Consider the following 18,544-nt stretch of genomic DNA (forward strand, 5'->3'; position numbering starts at 1 on the left):
TGAAGCAAAAGAGTATGTGTTTTTCAAATCTAGAATGTTATTTTGGTAAGGCACTGCCTTACGGGGCACAGGGGGCGAAGCATTTGATGATGGATTTTTATAAAAATTCCAAATTTTGTTCCGGAAATACCATTGAGCGTCAGGTTATTCACAAATGTCACAGAATTAATATTCTAATGTTCCTTGCATGGTCAGTGACTTATATGGGGCTATAGTCCCCTTTCAAAAATTAAAAAAATCATCATAAATATCCTTAGTATTGACATACGGGAAAAATGATTTTTTCTCAATTAATGTGAAATTCGGCGTCGGGTTAGCAAAAAGTATGCATTTATCAAATCTAGAATATTATTTTGGTAATGTACCGCTTTAGGGGGGCACAGGGGCTGAAGCATAAGTTATTGGATAATTTTAAAGTTTCAAATTTTATTTTGGAAAATCCAGTGTGTGTCAGATTGATCACAAATGACAAATAAATATTCCGATGCTCTTTGCATGTGCCAGTGCCTGATATTGAGCTACAGCCCCCCTTTCAACAATTACATTAAAAATTTATAATAAATATCTTTAGCAGGAACGTACAGGAAGGAGGTAATTATTCTTTACAATTAATGTGCAATTTGTCATTATTGTAGATTTTTTTTTTTTTTAAATTCGAATCTAGCGTAAATGAATATCGTCTGTCTGTGTAAAAGATTGAGGATATAGCTTCGTTTTTTTTTTGGGGGGGGGGGGGCATCACTGGAATATAATCAAAGAATTTTGCGTTTTTAAAAATCAAATTGGTCTCTTTTTATAGCATAAAATCACATATAAAGTCACCAGCATATTTTTTGCACACTTAAGCAAACCAGCTCGAAATAGAACATAAAATGACAATGGAAAATGCCGCAAGTACAACGAACGAAAAGATTTTAATGATAAGTAATATTTTAAAAATTAAAATATTGATTTCTTTATTCATAGAAAAAGCGTATCTTTTCCCTACTTCTTCCACAATAACTGTATGATCCGACTTCCCACGCAGTAGCCTACTCGTATACTGCACATGTAAGCACGTCAGGAAATCGTATACTATGGACACATGGTTGTAGTAAAAACAAATGTCTCGCGAGGAATAAGGATCAGGTTGAGTCAGGCTATACCATAAACCCAAGAAAACGTATTATCCCTTTCTAAAAACAACACTTTTCTTTTGGCTCAGTTGTCATTAACTAAATTGTTTAAAGATTTCATTAATCTAAGTGTAAGAAAGATAAAATGAACTTACTTTTATTCAGCATGCCCTCGTGAACGAGCAAGACATGAATGAATGAATGCGATTTACTAGAGCCACTATGAACACCTTCTCCAACATATCTGGATGACTACGCTCTGGACAATTCTTTGTTTTATGTTACCCAATAAGGAGGAATGGCCGTAATAAAATTCCAGACGCATGTACCATCATAGGTGCAAGAGAAAAAATGTTATTGTATTTTCTAACTAAAAATGCAAATTTACCCATGTCACACTCCCATTAGGCAAAAGAAATTCTGAGTCCACGCCCCTAAAAGAAATCCAGTTATCGGTATTATCTTATTGTCACAAACCTTTTTTTCTAAAACTAATGCAAAATTTCACATTATAAAAAAAATGCTTCTGCCAGTAGTTTTTGCGTAAGAATAAACATATTGAATTTATGATGCTTTTCAAAGACAGCTGTAGTAACATATTAGTCACTGGTACATAAAAGCAGTATGGAGTATTAGAATATTAATTCTGTGACAGTTGTGAAAAATCTGACGCTCACTGGCATTTCTGGAACAAAATTTGGAATTTTTATAAAGATCCATCATCTAAGGCTTCGCCTTCTATGCCCCCCTAAGGCGGTGCGTTACCAAAATAGCATTCCAGATTTCAAAAACGCACACTCTTTTGCTACAATAACGCCAAATTTCACATTAAATAATAAAAAATACTTTCTTCTTGTATGTCCCCACTAAGGATATTTATGGTGATTTTCTTATTTTATTCTTATCTGTAGCCCCATTATCAGTCACTCTTACATGTAAGGAGCATTGGAACAGTAATTCTGTGACATCAGTGATTAATCTGACGCTTACTGGCACTCCGAAAATAAATTTTGGGATTTTGGTTAACACATCACCCACCACCCTTTTACGCCCCTTGCCCCCCAAAATGGGGGGGGGCTTCCGAAATTAATGTTTGAGACGGCTTTACTAGCTTTGTGAATGAGTGTTTTTGCATTTTGTAACAAATACAGCTTATTTGCTCCAAAATCTTTACGAATAATTATTGGAGAAAACTGCTTCCAAAATTTAACATTGAATCTCCCATAAGGAAAATGAACTTTTGTGTTTACACTCTCAAAAGGGGGGCTAAACATCAACTTTCTCCTTTCGAAAAATTCATATATTTGTCAATAAGTGTGCCAAATTTTATATTAATAGTGTGAAAACTTCATCTTCTTCTAGTGCTGTAGAAAATTACACAAATTATGCAACAGTCTGTATATATATATATATATATATATATATATATATATACAGCGTGCCCCACAAAAAAGAAAACAGGAAATTTGGATTTCCTACAATAAGAGCGATTGTATGTGCAATAACATGTGTTATGTGTAGTTGTATAGTTTTGTGCTGTTCCATCGTGTATATTACGTATGTGCACCCAGATGTTCCAAGACATTAACACAGTTATACGTGATCACGAATGGACATAGCAACAAGACGGCGCGAAGGATCATACAGCAATCGATACTGTGACATGGATAAGAATTAATACTCCTGACTTCATCGAACCTAACGACTGGCCGTGTAAAAGTCCAGATCTCAACGTGATGGATTATTGCATTTGGGGTATACTGCTACAGAAGGTTCCAGAACACAGGAGAGACAAACACTGATGGCCTGAAACCTGTACTGACAGACGCCTGGAACAACGTTACACTTCAAACTATCCAGAATGCCACCGGAAATTGGTTACAACGTCTACGCCGCTGTGTGGAAGCCTAACGGAATCATTTTGAGCACTTGCATTGATTATGAACATTCAAGTGGCAGTGGCAGTAAAATATAAATGAAAATGTGTGTGTCCACCTCATATTACAGAATCTACAATAAATTTCCTGCTTTTTTGTGGGGTACCCTGGGGTTGGACAAAAAAATTTAAAAACATTTCATACAGGGCACGTAAGTTTGGCCCTCCACTGTACAACACGTGTTGCGGTTGCCGATCGTTTTTTTGTTTTCAGTGTGTCATGTGGACCTTCCTCTTCCTTCAGCAGTAACCAGTTCACCTGTGAGTGTCGTGGTGGGAAAGGGTGCGGTAAAATGGGCGATCTGACAGACTTCGAAAGAGACATGATCGTTGGTGCCCGTCTGGTTGGAGCTTCAGTGGCAACAGTGGCGAACATTGTGGGGGTATCGAAAGGCACTGTGTCCAATGTTACGAGGGCATACACAATTCATGGGCAAACGACGTCTGCAAAGCACAACAGTGGTCGAAAGACCATCCTGTCAGATAGGAACCGGAGGGCATTAGAATTCAATTCAGGCCTACAGAACCCGGTTTCATCGAAAACAGTGCGACGGAAACTTCATAAAATGAAAATTCATGGCAGGACCGCTATCGCCAAAACCCTGGTCACAGCAGTAAACGCGAAGAGGCGTATCCAGTGGTGCAAGGACCACAAGGCGTGGACTCATGAGCAGTGAAAACACGTAATGTGGTCAGATGAATCGACCTTTACCTTGTTTCCAACAACCGGTCGTGTTTACGTATGGAGAACACCGTCGCAGGCATATGATACAGACTGTCTGCTCCCGACTGTAAAGCATGGGGGTGGTTCTGTTACAGTATGGGCAGTGATATCGTGGTTTTCTGCAGATCCTATCATAGCCCTGCATGGAATGATGAATGCTAAGGCGTATGAGGCCATTTTGGGGTATCAGGTTCTACCTATGGCCCAAATATTGTTCCCTGGTGGTGATGGCATCTACCAAGATGATTTGGCACCCTGTCACGATGCAAAAACGGTGAAATCATGGTTTGAGGAGCATGACTAGGAGCTATCACACCTCCCACGGGTCCCACAATCACCAGATCTGAACATCATTGAGCCATTGTGGTTTGAGTTAGAAAGGCGTGTTCGGTCTCATTACCCTCCACCAGCATCCCTTAAGGAACTGGAGCATGTTTTGGAGGAACAGTGGTACAAAATTCCACACACCACGATTCAGGAGCTGTATACGTCCATTCCACGTCGGATCCAAGCTGTTTTGGACGCAAAAGGAGACCCTACACCATACTAGGTATGATTTTCACACTTTTGCAAACGTTTTAGATTTTTTGTCCAGCACCTGTATATATAATATAGAAAAAAATGTTACATTTACTATGGTAACAACAGTTCTTCGTCCGTTTTTTTATGCAATATATGTTTATCATGTTAGTTACAGATCACTGGTTTATTGTAACATACCATGTCTTTAGATAAATTCGAAGTGCGTCACTTACAAACAAGTGTTACAATCTATACTACAGTCTAGTATTTTATCTCAGTATTTTTATTTGCTGGTGTAGTTGATTTATTTCTTAGGACTTAGTTGTCTGATTTTACATTTCTTTCTTTGTAAATACCTTGAAGTGGGACCCGGACTCAGAAATGACCTATGGTATTGAACGAAACACGAATTATCGCTTCTTAATGAGGTCCCTATTTTTTGGTTTTACGGAAGGGATTCGGAGTCTCTATCACCTCTACTGTAATTACAAAATTTTCTTTAGAGCGAATAAGCATAATATGTCTCTAGAGTTAAGTTTCGTTCAACGCTGGAATTTTTTGTTTTATGTGGTCAAGTTTTCGCCAATCAGTACTGTAACGTGCGTGTTAGCTAACATAGTGTCGTGCATCTACCTATCTCATCAAAGGTTATATATGCTACGTAAAATTTCTTTCTTTACATATTTGTTGTATTTTATATAGTTCAGTTATACGAAAATGAAATTAAACTGTCATTAAACAATTCAGTATAATGAAAAAAGCTTTTCCATTTTGAGTTTCATATATGAAAAACATAATACATATATTATTTGATAAGCGTAAATCAGAGCTTAATGCAGCCCTCTTTTTAATTAAAAACTGAACTTAGAAAATATTGACAGTTTCCTTGCATTACCTAGTGTTTCGTGTTACCTATTATTCATTCTATTTATTTCAAATTCAAAGTACAGAACAAGGGTATGAACAATGAAATTTCGGAAACAATTAAAAACACATATTTGAAGTAGGACTCAAGCCCACGATAGTTTCACTTTGCGATTGTCAGTTAAGAAGAGTCGCTATGGTTCCCTAGCTACTGGTCTCGACATTCTGTACTCATTATGTTAAAAATATATAAATAAATAAATAAATATAAACTGGCTGAGTTGTAGCAGTGGCAAGTTATAGGAATTCATACAACTTTTTGATTCAGATTTTTTGTTGTATAGAAATTTGTATGGAAGGATTGGTAGTCACAAGGAAATAGCCTGGCCGAGTTATACCAGAGATGAGCAAATAACTGTATGTAATTCTGGCTGATGCCGGTGTGTCGCCCGATGTGAAGCTGTTTAGCAAAGTGTGGGTTCTGTTTGCGTCTGCTGGTGCTCGATGTGCAGTTCTTTATCTGAAATTCCTTGTCAGTTCAGTCTTGGTAAACAAGTCGTGTTGAGAAGGTGGTGCTTTTCGTGTAGCAGCGAATTATGATAGTGGAAGAATATGTGCGAACAAGGTTAATTAGGAACACATAAAAAGCTTTCACTGCTAAGTCCCCTAGAACAAAGTACTTGCGAAATGCTCTGCTCAGAACCTAGTGCAAAGTGTCATCAAACAATATCTGTGTGAAATGAGAATATGCGGAAACCTAATGTCCGAACACCGGAGGTTGTCCGGGATATTGAGCAGAGGATAACACAAAACCCACGAAAGTATACCGAAAATACTCCGATAAATTGGTGTATCGCGAACAACGTGTCAGTGTGTGCAGAAATCTCTGAAACCGAAAACGGATAACATGTTTCCAGGAACTGCAAATGAATGTTGCTCTTTGCTGTACTTTATGTCCAAAGTAAACTAACAGTGAATAGTTAATAGCGGTTTCTTGCAACAATTTTACGACTAACTGACACCACACGAAAGACTACATTTCTATTTCCAACAAGAAGCAGCCACATCGAACGAATCCCTGGGGTTGGTGCCTGAACTATTTACAGAAGAGCACACAGTAAGCAAAGGGTTGTGGCCCCTTCATTTCCCCGATTTCCTCCTGTAATTTCTACTTCTGGGGATGCTTCAAACAGAAGGTGTATGCAAATAACACCCACACAACATGCCGAAAGTGTAACGAAACAGTATCCACATCATCCGGAACATCATCCATGAAGAGTTACAGGCGGTGTCAGCCAATACACTGCGACGTGTGCAGAAGTGTCTGGACGTTAACAGGGGCCATCTCTTGTACTGTTTACATTTTCCTACTCTTTTGGTCGGTATATCCGGTATCACCACGTCGGGCTACTTTCATGTGGGCCACTCTGTATAATGTGCTATGAATTTGAGTATGTTCTTGCAAATTTTACAGCTCAAATTAAGGAACATACTGGTAGCCAAATATAAGGTCACTTTGTCATTTTGTCATTTTGTTGTCTACCACCACTAAATTATCCTGCCAAAGGTATATAAAGAAAAAAGTTAAATTAATAAACAAATATTATAATAGTAATAACTATTAGATGACTAGAGGTAAGTTGGAAATAACGTCAGACATGTCTGTGGTGGAAAGCAGCTCAAAACATGTCAATATGACCCCTTCCTATTAAAAATTTTGGACCTGAATCCAAGATGGTGGACTTTAAGATAGCATCCATGATGGCACTATACAGTACTTGATGCGGTTCTACCTTCATTACCCCTATCTAAGAAATGATGTTACTCCTTCTAGCCGTTCTTAAACTTACAAGGTATCTTTTGTCATATTGTATATTATAAATGCCTTGAAAACTTGAGGTCCCTTGCGGCACCATTTAATACTGTCCTACTGAACTAACTTCTCTCATGGGTTACTTTGGTGTGATATAAAACCATTTTAGGGACTGAAACTCGCAAAACCTTGGAAGTCGAAAAATAAGGACCACCCTAATATTATATATATATATATATATATATATATATATATATCGAACTGTAGGCTGTTAGGTTGAACATGTTAAGTATATCCTACTTCTACAAGCATTAACATTTAAACAGTTTGGTCAATATGAAAGGAGTTCAATTTACACGTTAGTTCAAAACGTGCAATCTCCTCCTATATTAATTTTCTGATTAAGGAATGCGTTAGTCTAAATCTAATGATTTACTCACGAACTCTGAAGCTTAGGAACTTGAAACTTTATACACACACTGTTCTTAAGACTCTAATTTGTGCATTAACTCAGTGTGCAAGATTTGACTCCTAAAAGCGGAATTATTTTATTGTCACCAATTCTCCAAAGCTGTTAGATATAGATACAGGAATTTGGTATTTTGTGGAAATGATCTTAGAACCTACACTATGAATATGACGGAATTTTCCGAAATTCCATGTTTAAGATGGAAGGAGAAGTGGTAAAATGTTTTCTTCTACCTTTACTGGGAATGTGAAATTTTGTACAAATATTCTCCTTGGACCCTAGAATATCGGCAGAATGATGTTTCCGCAGATTCCACCCCAAAACGTGGGAGTAAGGTTTAAATGCTTTTACATGTGTTCTCTCTCACACCATGATTACATAGACAGGATATTTGATATATGAGTGCTCTTGATACATAAAATATGAATATACAGAGTGGCGTACGAAACGTCACCTAAATTTCCTAATATAATTTTTAATATACAAAATATGATACAACTGAACATTGATTTATTCTTTGGAATATGCATGATTAATGACCATGAAGGACATGTTCAGTACGCGGACCTTTTTGGCGTATCACCTCACTGAAACAAACATTGACGTTATTTACTACCCTAAGACACAAGTTCTCTCCAATTTCCTGAAAAAGATGCCAGGATTGTGCTCGCAGGTCCATAAGATTTTGTGGTTTGCTCTGGTAGACAGTTTCCTTTAAATATCCCCATACGAAATAATCACAAGAATTAAGATCCGGACTGTGTGGCGGCCACATTACACCATGTAGAAAACGCTCACGATATCGAAAGGACATCACACGGTGCTAAAATGTTCATTTAAGATTTCCAGTACAACGTTTGCTGTATGAAGTTGAGTTCTGTCTTGCATTGACCACTGCGTTTCCATTGGTAACCCTGTTGCAGAGTTGGGAGAGAAAACTGTTTTGCAACATGACCATGTAGTGTGCATTGTTGACTGTCTTACTGAAAAAACAAAATCCGTTAGTGGAAATTGCAGTTCCCCTCCACACACACTTTCACCCCATCTGTCTCTCGTGCCCAAAATCTCACATTCTACCAGTTCACACAACCGTTTAGATGAACGTAAACCTCATCAGAGAACAATGTGTTGTGAATTACTGCATCACCTTGCACCAAAGCTCATTGAGCAAGCTGGACTCACCTACATTTCAAAGATTTTCCATAAACCTATTCTTCTCGTGCAAAGAAGAGGTATTTCAGCTAGTCTTCCTATATTGCTTTATGTTCAAGGATATACATGGAAGATAATTGTAATTTTGTTTAGGAAATATATATGCCCAAAAGTATTATATTTCAATCGTGATGTATTTTATAATTCATAATAATATTCTTTGAACTATTACAAATAAGTGTCTCAGAAAATTTTGCTCCTAAGAGGTTCATTTCTATATTAAAATTTTCCTTTATTTTCTTTGATCTGGAAGTTCTGAATGTAAGGATACGTTTACGTTTCACGTATGAAATTTGGTAAATAAACTCTTAATTAAAAATAGTGAAGTAGTGTTTTATTAAATCCCGCTCCTTAGGATGGAAAAGGGATCATTTCCATAATACCCAAATTTCCCTTTCTTCATTCAGCAAATGCGTAACCGGAAAATTCGATCAAGGTAGAGGTGTGAAATTCGACGTGTTTCAGTGTTTCCGAGAATTCCGCTTCTAACAATGTAATGGTCGTTTATTTTCTTCTGCAATGATTCTCTATTTGTGAAATACTAGAAAATTAGTATCTACGGTTAACATGTTCTACACCGCTTTCTGTTTAAGAGTATATATTACAGACAAAAGAGGAAGGAGTTAGACTTCGTAAATTTCTTCCATTCATACACGGATGCTTCTCGTCAATAAAATGCAATTCTTTATTTAAAAAAGGCACTTTTTGCAGATAAGATTCAAACCCATGCCAAAATGACCAGTAGCACATTTACACCAAGAACGCGTGACTCTGATTCCTCTCTCTTTGTTTCTGTCACTGTTTTGTTGTATGTGACAGTTTTTGACTTCTATCTTTTGTTTTCTACCTGCCATTTGTATATTCATTTGGCAGCAATGTCCATATGGCCTATTTCTATTAAAGAATACACATGTTGCTCCATAACAGAATGAAAAGAAAATAAGTTTCTTTTGTAAGCAGACCCTACCGACGTAAGGAACTAGCCTGGAGTTTTTGGACGTAGTCTCTGGAAGGCAGTCTAGATTTTCGTGAACAGAAATGTACAGAAGACTTTTCGATTCATAAAATACGAATGTGTCATTCACTTGCAAGAGTTAAATTTGTGTGACGCAGAGGAGGATAAAGAGGTAGGGTTTGGAAAATACTGGATACTGGTAACAGGTGAACTACTACTGATCATCGTACTTTCAGAATAGAATGAACTGAACTTTGGCAGGTTTCCCATTCTTAATACCAGTAAGATTGAATATTACGAACCCAGAAATTGAACCGGCAACACATAAGTCACGTCTCGCTGGAATGCCCATTTCTCCATCCTAAGGGACACTTCTTTTTCTTGAACTAGTACCCCGCCCCCCCCCAAAAAAAAAAAATTAAGGCCCGCCAAGACTGGAAATATTCAATACTTATTACAATGTTTCCTATAATCTTGTCTTTTCTATTGATGTAGAATACACTTAGAGGAAATATTTTCTTGTAATTGCAATTTCTGAAGAGTTAAATTAGTTAATTTTTTAATCATGTTTAAGCATCATTAAATTTGTGATGCTGGTAATTTAGCATTTAAACTCAGTACATTTACGAAAAAATAAATAAATAAATAAAACCTTAAAAAAACATGTTGGGTGAAGGATAGCGAAGCCGAATTTTTTCGGATGAACCAAACCAGCACTGATACCTTGCAGTTAGCGGAGGAGTTCAAAAAGAAGGGAAAAAAAAAACTCAAAAGAAAATTACTGGTGCTCCTGGTCGGGGGTTACGCACAAGACTGACCTTATCCTGTGAAAAATCTGATGCTGCTAGGATTTCAGTTAATTATCGGATGGGACAGACTACAAGGAGACAGGAGTCGGGAAGGAAGATGGAACGGCTAAGCAAGAAAGAAGGTGACCAGTCAAGAATATCTTAAAAAGAGCACACATGTGATGTATAATGGAAGTACATCAAGCCATAAAGAATTCGGAGTGGCCTTTTTCGTAGACAAGAATATCAAGAGTAAAATAGTAGGTTTCAAAAGCGATGAATGAAAGGATATGTGAACTACTAATAAGGACAAGGACGTCTTTTGAAGATAACAATAAACGGAAACGCACTGATAGAAGAAAAAGAGGAAATTGTAAAAGAAAAGTTCCACCAGGAATTACAAAACACATAAAGTGAAGCGCGACCTAATGATAAAATAAATAATAGGATTAATGTAAACACAGGCTAAGAAGAGACATAGGAGGGAACGACTAGAAAATACAGCCAACATACCTGAATAATAATGGACGACCAATAGATTTTGCGGCGAGCACGAATATGCAAAGTTTATCAATGTTTTCCCCATCAAGAAATTTACACACAGACAAGGGGCCCACTAAAACATTTGCAAATACTGTGAGATGTACTACGAGAGGACGATGAGAGGAGGATGATACTATGAGAGGACGAACCTGATTCAGATCACTTTCAGATTAAAGTGAGATACCGATATAGGATTAAAAAGAAGGAAAGGAAAAAACACAAGGAACTGGGAATGTTAGTGATACAGTCGAGAAAATTAAACGAACTCTATACGAATATCAAAAAGAGACGCGAAAAAGAATAAAGGACTTTGAAAAAGACACTCGAAGTAAAGAAAAAGAAATTGAACAAGGGAGACGTTAAAAATAGTGCAGAAGAACCTGTAAAATGAAACAACAGATGAGAAAGAACAAATGGTGTGTGATTAGCAATGCACAGAACTAATAGGAATATAAATAAAAGAACGAAGCCTAAGAAGTTAACCACAATGAGAAGGGAGGTTTATACAAACAAAAACAACACTGCTAACGAACTATATACGAATAGAAGACTACAACAAAAACAAGGCAAGATGGAAATAGGAAAACTGTGAGGAGCACACAGATAAATAGGATATATGAAAAAAGAATTTCGATCTAAAACAAACTTATGTAGAGATAAATGTGGACAGATAAGGTCAGGAGAAGAAGCAAGAACTAATAACAGATCAGAACAAAAAGGAAGATATCGTAAGGATGAGCGGAAGAGGAAATAAAGAAGAACGAACAGAATCACCTTGTAGGGAAGAAATTCAATGAATAATACTTAATGCACAACAATAAAGCATAAGGAATCAATAATATCCCAATAGAACTATTCAAATATGAAGTAACACTACTCGTGGAGAAACTACATAAGATAGTAGGAACGCATATGGCACGAGGATCAAGTGACAAAAGAACAGAGTAAAAGTGTTGATAGCATCAATATATAATAATAATAATAAAGGAGAAAGATTATTGTGCAACAAGTGTAGAGGAATATCCTTATTGTTACAGGATGCAGAAGACTAATGGTAACCCTAACCGGAAGATTAAAAAGATTGTGTAGAAGAAATAGTTGGTGAGAACTTAGCTGGATTCAGGGGAGGAAGATCCACAATAGACCAAATATTCAGTCAGAACGACCACGGAACAAATGTGGAGATATAATGTAGTAGTGGTCAAGCTGCCTATCGGTTTAGAGAAAGTCTACGACAGTGTAATTAGAGAAAAGATAAACAACATGATGGTGACATTAGACATTACATAAAAAATAATTAGGCTAACACAAGAAGGACAATGTACAAGGCAAAAGTATGTGTGAAAACTAGGAAGAAGAATAACGAGGAATTTCAAGTACACAATACAGTAAAACAAGGAAATAAGGTAGCCTTGCTTCGATACATAATAGTAATGAAATATGTAATAAAAGAATATATCTAAAGCAGAAGAAGTTACATTTTACCAGAGTATCAAACTAAACGCTACGCGAATGATATCAGAATCGTGAGTAGATGTAAGAGGAAAATAGCAGAAACATTCAAAGAGTTAGAGGAGCATCAATAAAAAGAAGACGAAAGCAATGGTACCAAGTAGAAAGAAAGATGACAGAAAGATAACAATTAAGAAACAGGAACTGTGGCATAGTAAAGAAAAAAATCATATGTAAATAACAAGAGCGAACAAGAAAGAACAGAAGCGAGAATAATGGTCTCGAAAAAGTATATTATTACTCAAGGATATGTTTAATCTAAAATATTGAGTAAGACAGCCAAACTAGAATACGGAAAGCGATTATCAAACTAGTAGCACTAATCTAATAACCCGTGTAATGTGGGTTTCTGTCACCACGGCATGGCGCGTCCTCAGGTTGCGGATCGAGGAGAAGGCCTCTAGATATAGAGGTTAGCTGCGAATATACTGAATAAGCAGTCGCGGACAGACGACTAGGAGTGGTCCTCCAGCTTGGGGGTTTGGGTAAGGCTAACACTCTCATCCTGTAAAAAAAGGTACTTGTTCAGAAACATTCACAAAAGCCTCGGACAAGGACTGATAACTTGGCACGACATCAGCAAAAGAAAATGGACATGAGATTTGGAACATGGAATATTAGAAGTCTTTATAGGGCAGGCGCGTTAAAATCTGTAACGAGTGAGTTAGAGAAATACAGGATGGACTTAGTAGGAGTTCAGGAAGTTAGGTGAGAAGGAAATGGATCTATGAATTCCGGAAATTTTACGTTCTTTTACGGGGAAGGAAATAAAAATCACCAGTTAGGAACAGGGTTTTTCGTCCACAAACGAATATTACCAGCAATTAAACGGGTTGAATTTGTTACTGACAGACTTTCTTTTAATACTCTTAAGAGACGGTGGTGTGATATTATTGTTTTAAATGTACATGCCCCAACTGAAGATAAGGATGACGATATAAAAGACAGTTTTTACGAAGAAGTGGAACGGATATTTGACCAACTCCCGCGATACCATATGAAGATTCTATTAGGGGATTTCAATGCGAAGATAGGACGAGAGGATATTTTCAAACCGATTATAGGGAACGAAAGTTTGCATAAGGAAAGTAATGACAACGGTGTTCGACTCGTGAACTTTGCAACATCCAAAAACCTAATCGTGAAGAGTACAAAATTCCCACATCGCGACGTTCATAAATACACTTGGACATCACCAGACGGAAAAACACATAATCAAATTGATCACATTTTAGTAGACAGAAGAAGACAATCTAGCATAATTGACGTCCGGTCGTTTAGAGGGGCTGATTGTGACACTGATCACTACCTGGTAGCAGCGGTAATACGGGAGAGATTATCGTTGAATAAAGGTAATATTCAATGTCCGAAAACGGAGATTTAATTTAAAGAAATTAGAAGAGAGCCAGGTAAGAGAGGAATACCAGATTGAAGTTTCGAATAGATTCTCGGTTTTAGAAGACTCGGAGTGCACTAGTGTTGAGGATACTTGGATTGCAATTAGAGATAGCATTAAAAGTTCAGCAATAGAAAAATTGGGACACGCGGAAATACGTAGGAACAAACCATGGTTCGACCAAGAATGCATTAAACTAGCAGAGCAGAGAAAACAGGCAAAATTACGCTGGCTACAAAATCCGAATGAAATAACTACACAAAATTTCGCAGATATCAGGCGGGAAACTTCCAAAACTTTTAGAACAAAGAAACGGGATTTTTTGAAAGCTAAAATTAAGGAACTTGAAGATAATAGTAAAAATAAAAATATTCGGGACATGTATAAGGGGATCAGCGAATTTAAGAAAGGCTATCAACCTCGTGCTTATATTTTAAAGAAATCTGACGGAACAGTTCTCACTGATACGGATAGCCTCTTAAATAGATGGAAAGATTTCTTTGACGATTTGCTGAACACGCAGCCAAAAACTAATGTGCGTGGAGAAAAGGAGATACACACTGCAGAACCGTATATTCCAGAACCCAATCGAATAGAAGTGGAATCCGCTATAAAGAAATTAAAGAAACACAAATCTCCGGGTGTAGATGAAATTCCGGCTGAGTTAATTTTAGCTGGAGGCGAAAAATTGTAGAACAAGATACACAAACTCATTCTCCTTATCTGGAACAAGGAAGAATTGCCACAAGAGTGGAAAGAGTCAATCATTGTTCCAATTCACAAGAAAGGCGACAAAACTGACTGTAATAATTATCGAGGCATTTCTCTTCTGTCAACATCCTATAAAATCCTTTCAAATATTCTGTTAGCAAGATTGACCCCATACGCAGATGAAATTATTGGAGATTATCAGTGCGGATTTAGACGAAATCGATCAACTATCGACCAAATATTTACCATTTGCCAAATACTCGAAAAGAAGTGGGAATACAATACCCCGGTACATCAACTATTTATTGATTTTAGAAAGGCTTACGACTCGGTTAGGAGAGAAACATTATACAACGTTCTTACAGAACTTGGAATACCGAGAAAGCTAATTAGATTAATTAAGATATGTTTAAGTGAATCCCAAAGTAAAGTCCGGGTAGGAAAATTTTTGTCCACAAGCTTCCACGTCGAAAATGGCCTGAAACAAGGAGATGCGTTGTCGCCGTTATTATTTAACTTTGTGCTGGAATACGCCATAAGGAAAATCAATGATAGCAACCAGGGCCTAGAGTTGAACGGCATTCACCAGGTTATGGCATATGCTGATGATGTAAATTTAATAGGGGATGATAGGAGAACAGTAGAAATAAATGCAGAGATCTTATTAAACGCTTGCAGGGACATGGGTTTAGAAGTAAATGCAGAGAAAACTAAATACATGGAAGTGCGTCGGGACCGTAATACGGCAAATTGAGGAGGCGTTAAAATATTAAATAATACTTTTGATAAAGTGGATACTTTCAAATATTTAGGATCAATATTAACAGACGAAAATCATATTCACGAAGAAATTAAAAGTCGACTAAAAGCAGGGAATTCGTGTTACTATTCGGTTCAAAATCTCTTGTCGTCGCGAATTCTGTCGAGGAATTTGAAGCTTAAAATACATAAAACGATAATCATGCCTGTTGTTCTGTATGGTTGCGAAACATGGTCGCTTACTCTGAGGGAAGAACATAGACTGAAAGTATTTGAGAACAGGATCCTGAGACGAATATTCGGACCCAAGAGGAACGAGAATGGGGAATGGCGGAAGCTTCATAACGAGGAACTACATAGTTTATACGGTTTACCCAACATTGTTAGGGTCGTCAAGTCTAGGAGGCTTAGGTGGGCAGGTCATGTAGCTAGAATGGAAGAAAGTAGAAACGCTTTCAAAGTCTTGACTGGTAGACCCATAGGAAAACGACCATTAGGAAGACCTAGGCGCAGATGGGAGGATAATATTAAGATGGATCTCGCAGAGATAGGAATACAAAGTAGAAACTGGATGCAATTAGCTAAGGATAGAAATCAGTGGAGAGCTTTTGTGAACGCGGCACTGAACCTCCGGGTTCCATAGGCCATAGAGTTAGTTAGTAGCACTAATCTATTGTGTGAAGCATGGATGCTGACACTCAAAATTAAAAATAGGCTACTTAGATTTGAAAGGAAAGTACTACAGGGTTCATACTCATCTGAAGAAATCTATTTCCCTGACTTTCCCTGGCTTTTGGCAGGAAATTCTTTGATTTTCATGACTGGTGCTGGATGCCGTTAACATATAAATAAGGAATAAATAATGGTGAATATTTATGTATGAGGACATTTATTCTATAGAGACAAATATTAATCAATTGCTCATACGTACATTCTACTTACTTTACCAAATAGGTATTAAAATGATTGGCTAAGCTGAAATTGGTGTAAAATTAATGTTAAAAAAAATATATTTTATAAAATTTCCGAGTTCCAGTCTTTTTCCTTGAGTTTCCCTGACTGCACCGTTTTCCCTGAGATTTCCCTGACCAGTAGAAACCTTGTACTAAGAATAGCCTATGGTTCAACACAAGAAGGAAGTTTAGATGGAATCACGAATTATATTAATGCAAAAATTGAGGAGATTAAGATGCGCAGGACATGTAAGCAGAATGTAGGAAGAAAGAATCCGTAACACACGGAACAAAAAGCTTAATATAACAAAATCAATAGGGAACTAAGATCTCGGTACGAGAACAATACACACAGTGATACATTACAGATGATAGAAATATGGTGATGAAGAAGACTAGCAGCAAAAAATGAAATGAAATCTTTCAGTTTAACGTTTATGATTATGCCCTTTACGCTACAGTAGACGGATGATTAAGGCAAATGAATGATGGAAGAATTGGTGGAATGAAAATGTAGAAGAAACGAGAATACCCAAGGAAACCTATCGACAGAATATTGTCCACACCAAACTTACTTGGCCGCGGATCAAACCAGGTCCACGCCCTAGAGGTAAGCGTTCTACTACTGGGGTATGCGCTCAATAGCAGTAGCAGAGAGAGAAAATGGTAGCAAAAACTGACGGAGGTCTAAGTCCAGTTAGGATTATAGCGGCATGTTGGCAAGTAATAAATAAAAACTAATTTCCTAAGAACTATCAAATATGGCCAGAACCAGTGGACATTTGACATACGTAACGTCAGGACTCTAATTCATGAAATTTTAATGGTTTTACTCACCTGATTGGCATGTAACCTCTTCTTGTTGTTGATTACTACTTTGTTGCTGCCATGTTGTGGTGTTAGGTAGTGCAGCAAACGTAGTAGTTTTATCCCTGCCTTTTTTAGTTAGGAAACTGGATTTAGATGGTAAAGCCCCTCCTCCCTCCTGTTCTCTGTCATGTTGCATATAAACTATGTTTATGCCTTTACTTCCCTGTTCCCTAAGCCTAGACAGTTCAGCAAAACTTGTTGCTTTGCTAAGATCTACTTCTAAGTCACTATACATTTCACTTTCTTTGGAATGTATATGTTTGGCAGCAATAGGAATGGCATCTTTCAATAAACTTTTATCTTCGATCATTTGCTTTTCTTCATCGTGTTTTTCTCTTCCATCAAACTCCCTACTATCAAAAACTTGTTCCACTCCACTACTTCGAGTATCGAGGGCACTGGTTCGAACTTCACCACTAGACACTTTTCTTCCAATATGCACTGCGGGCTCCTTGTCAGGGTTTCTGCCTATTAGATGTAAGTTCTCTTGAGAGCCTCCAAAATTTTCTATAGTCAATTGCGATTCATCTGAGATAGAATTTCTCCTAGAACGTCTTCCGGCATATGACGTTTTCCTCTCTTCCCAATTACTAGGTTTCCCAGCTGCAGGTACATCCGTTCGATGTTCTTCACCCCTTTCTTCAGCCTTACTATCATGGTTCATTTTCTCTTTCGCTGGGCGCAATCGCGCTGGAAGCAGAGGCTCTTCTACACTATGAGGTGCAGAAGAGGATAAGTTACTTAGCGTGGGAACACTGCGACCACGATGAACAACAAATTCTTCTTGAGATTCATTTGGAAGTCTGAAAATATCAAAACAATGTAGTCGCCAAACAAGTCAAAAAATACTTTAAAAACTATCCTTTAGAAAATATATTATATTAATTAATAGAAATGATAGAAAGAAGTAAATAATAATAAGAAGAAAAGATACAAATTCATGTAATTTTCAAACTTTCAATATCTACGTTGATAATAGTACATATCTTTCACTCACACGAACGTTTGCAATACAACGTTTCACGGGGAAAATCACGAACATATATATTATATATATATATATATATATATATATATATATATATATATATATATATATATATATATATATATATATATATATATATATATATCGGGTGTTCCAAAAAATGGCGCCCACGAACAATAGAGCGCTAATCTTCAGGTCAAAATAAAGCAAAAATCCTAAATTCTATATAATGGCATACCCTCCAGGGCCTCGTTCAGCCGATGTAGGGAATCAAAATTTCACCATGTGGCAGAGTCGCAGATTAACTTGGAATCATTAGCATTGGTCTACCAATTCATCAACCAATTACATTGATTATTATACTAATAAATGGTGCTAGTGTTAACGTATATCGACTTTAATTTCTATCTGGAA

General features: G+C 37.1%; 1 protein-coding gene across 1 annotated transcript in view; it reads right to left on the bottom strand.

Annotated features, from left to right (window-relative positions):
- Positions 1-18,544, bottom strand: part of Patronin (calmodulin-regulated spectrin-associated protein patronin) — a gene marked incomplete in the record, with an annotated part of 438,489 nt that overhangs the window by 188,340 nt on the left and 231,605 nt on the right. Inside the window, 1 exon segment of the mRNA XM_081769233.1 lies at positions 17,110-17,945. Within this exon segment, the coding sequence (XP_081625359.1) occupies positions 17,110-17,945 (836 nt within the window).

The sequence above is a fragment of the Thermobia domestica genome, chromosome 8 (genome assembly GCF_964235325.1).
Source record: "Thermobia domestica chromosome 8, izTheDome1.hap1.1, whole genome shotgun sequence".
NCBI lineage: Eukaryota > Metazoa > Arthropoda > Insecta > Zygentoma > Lepismatidae > Thermobia > Thermobia domestica.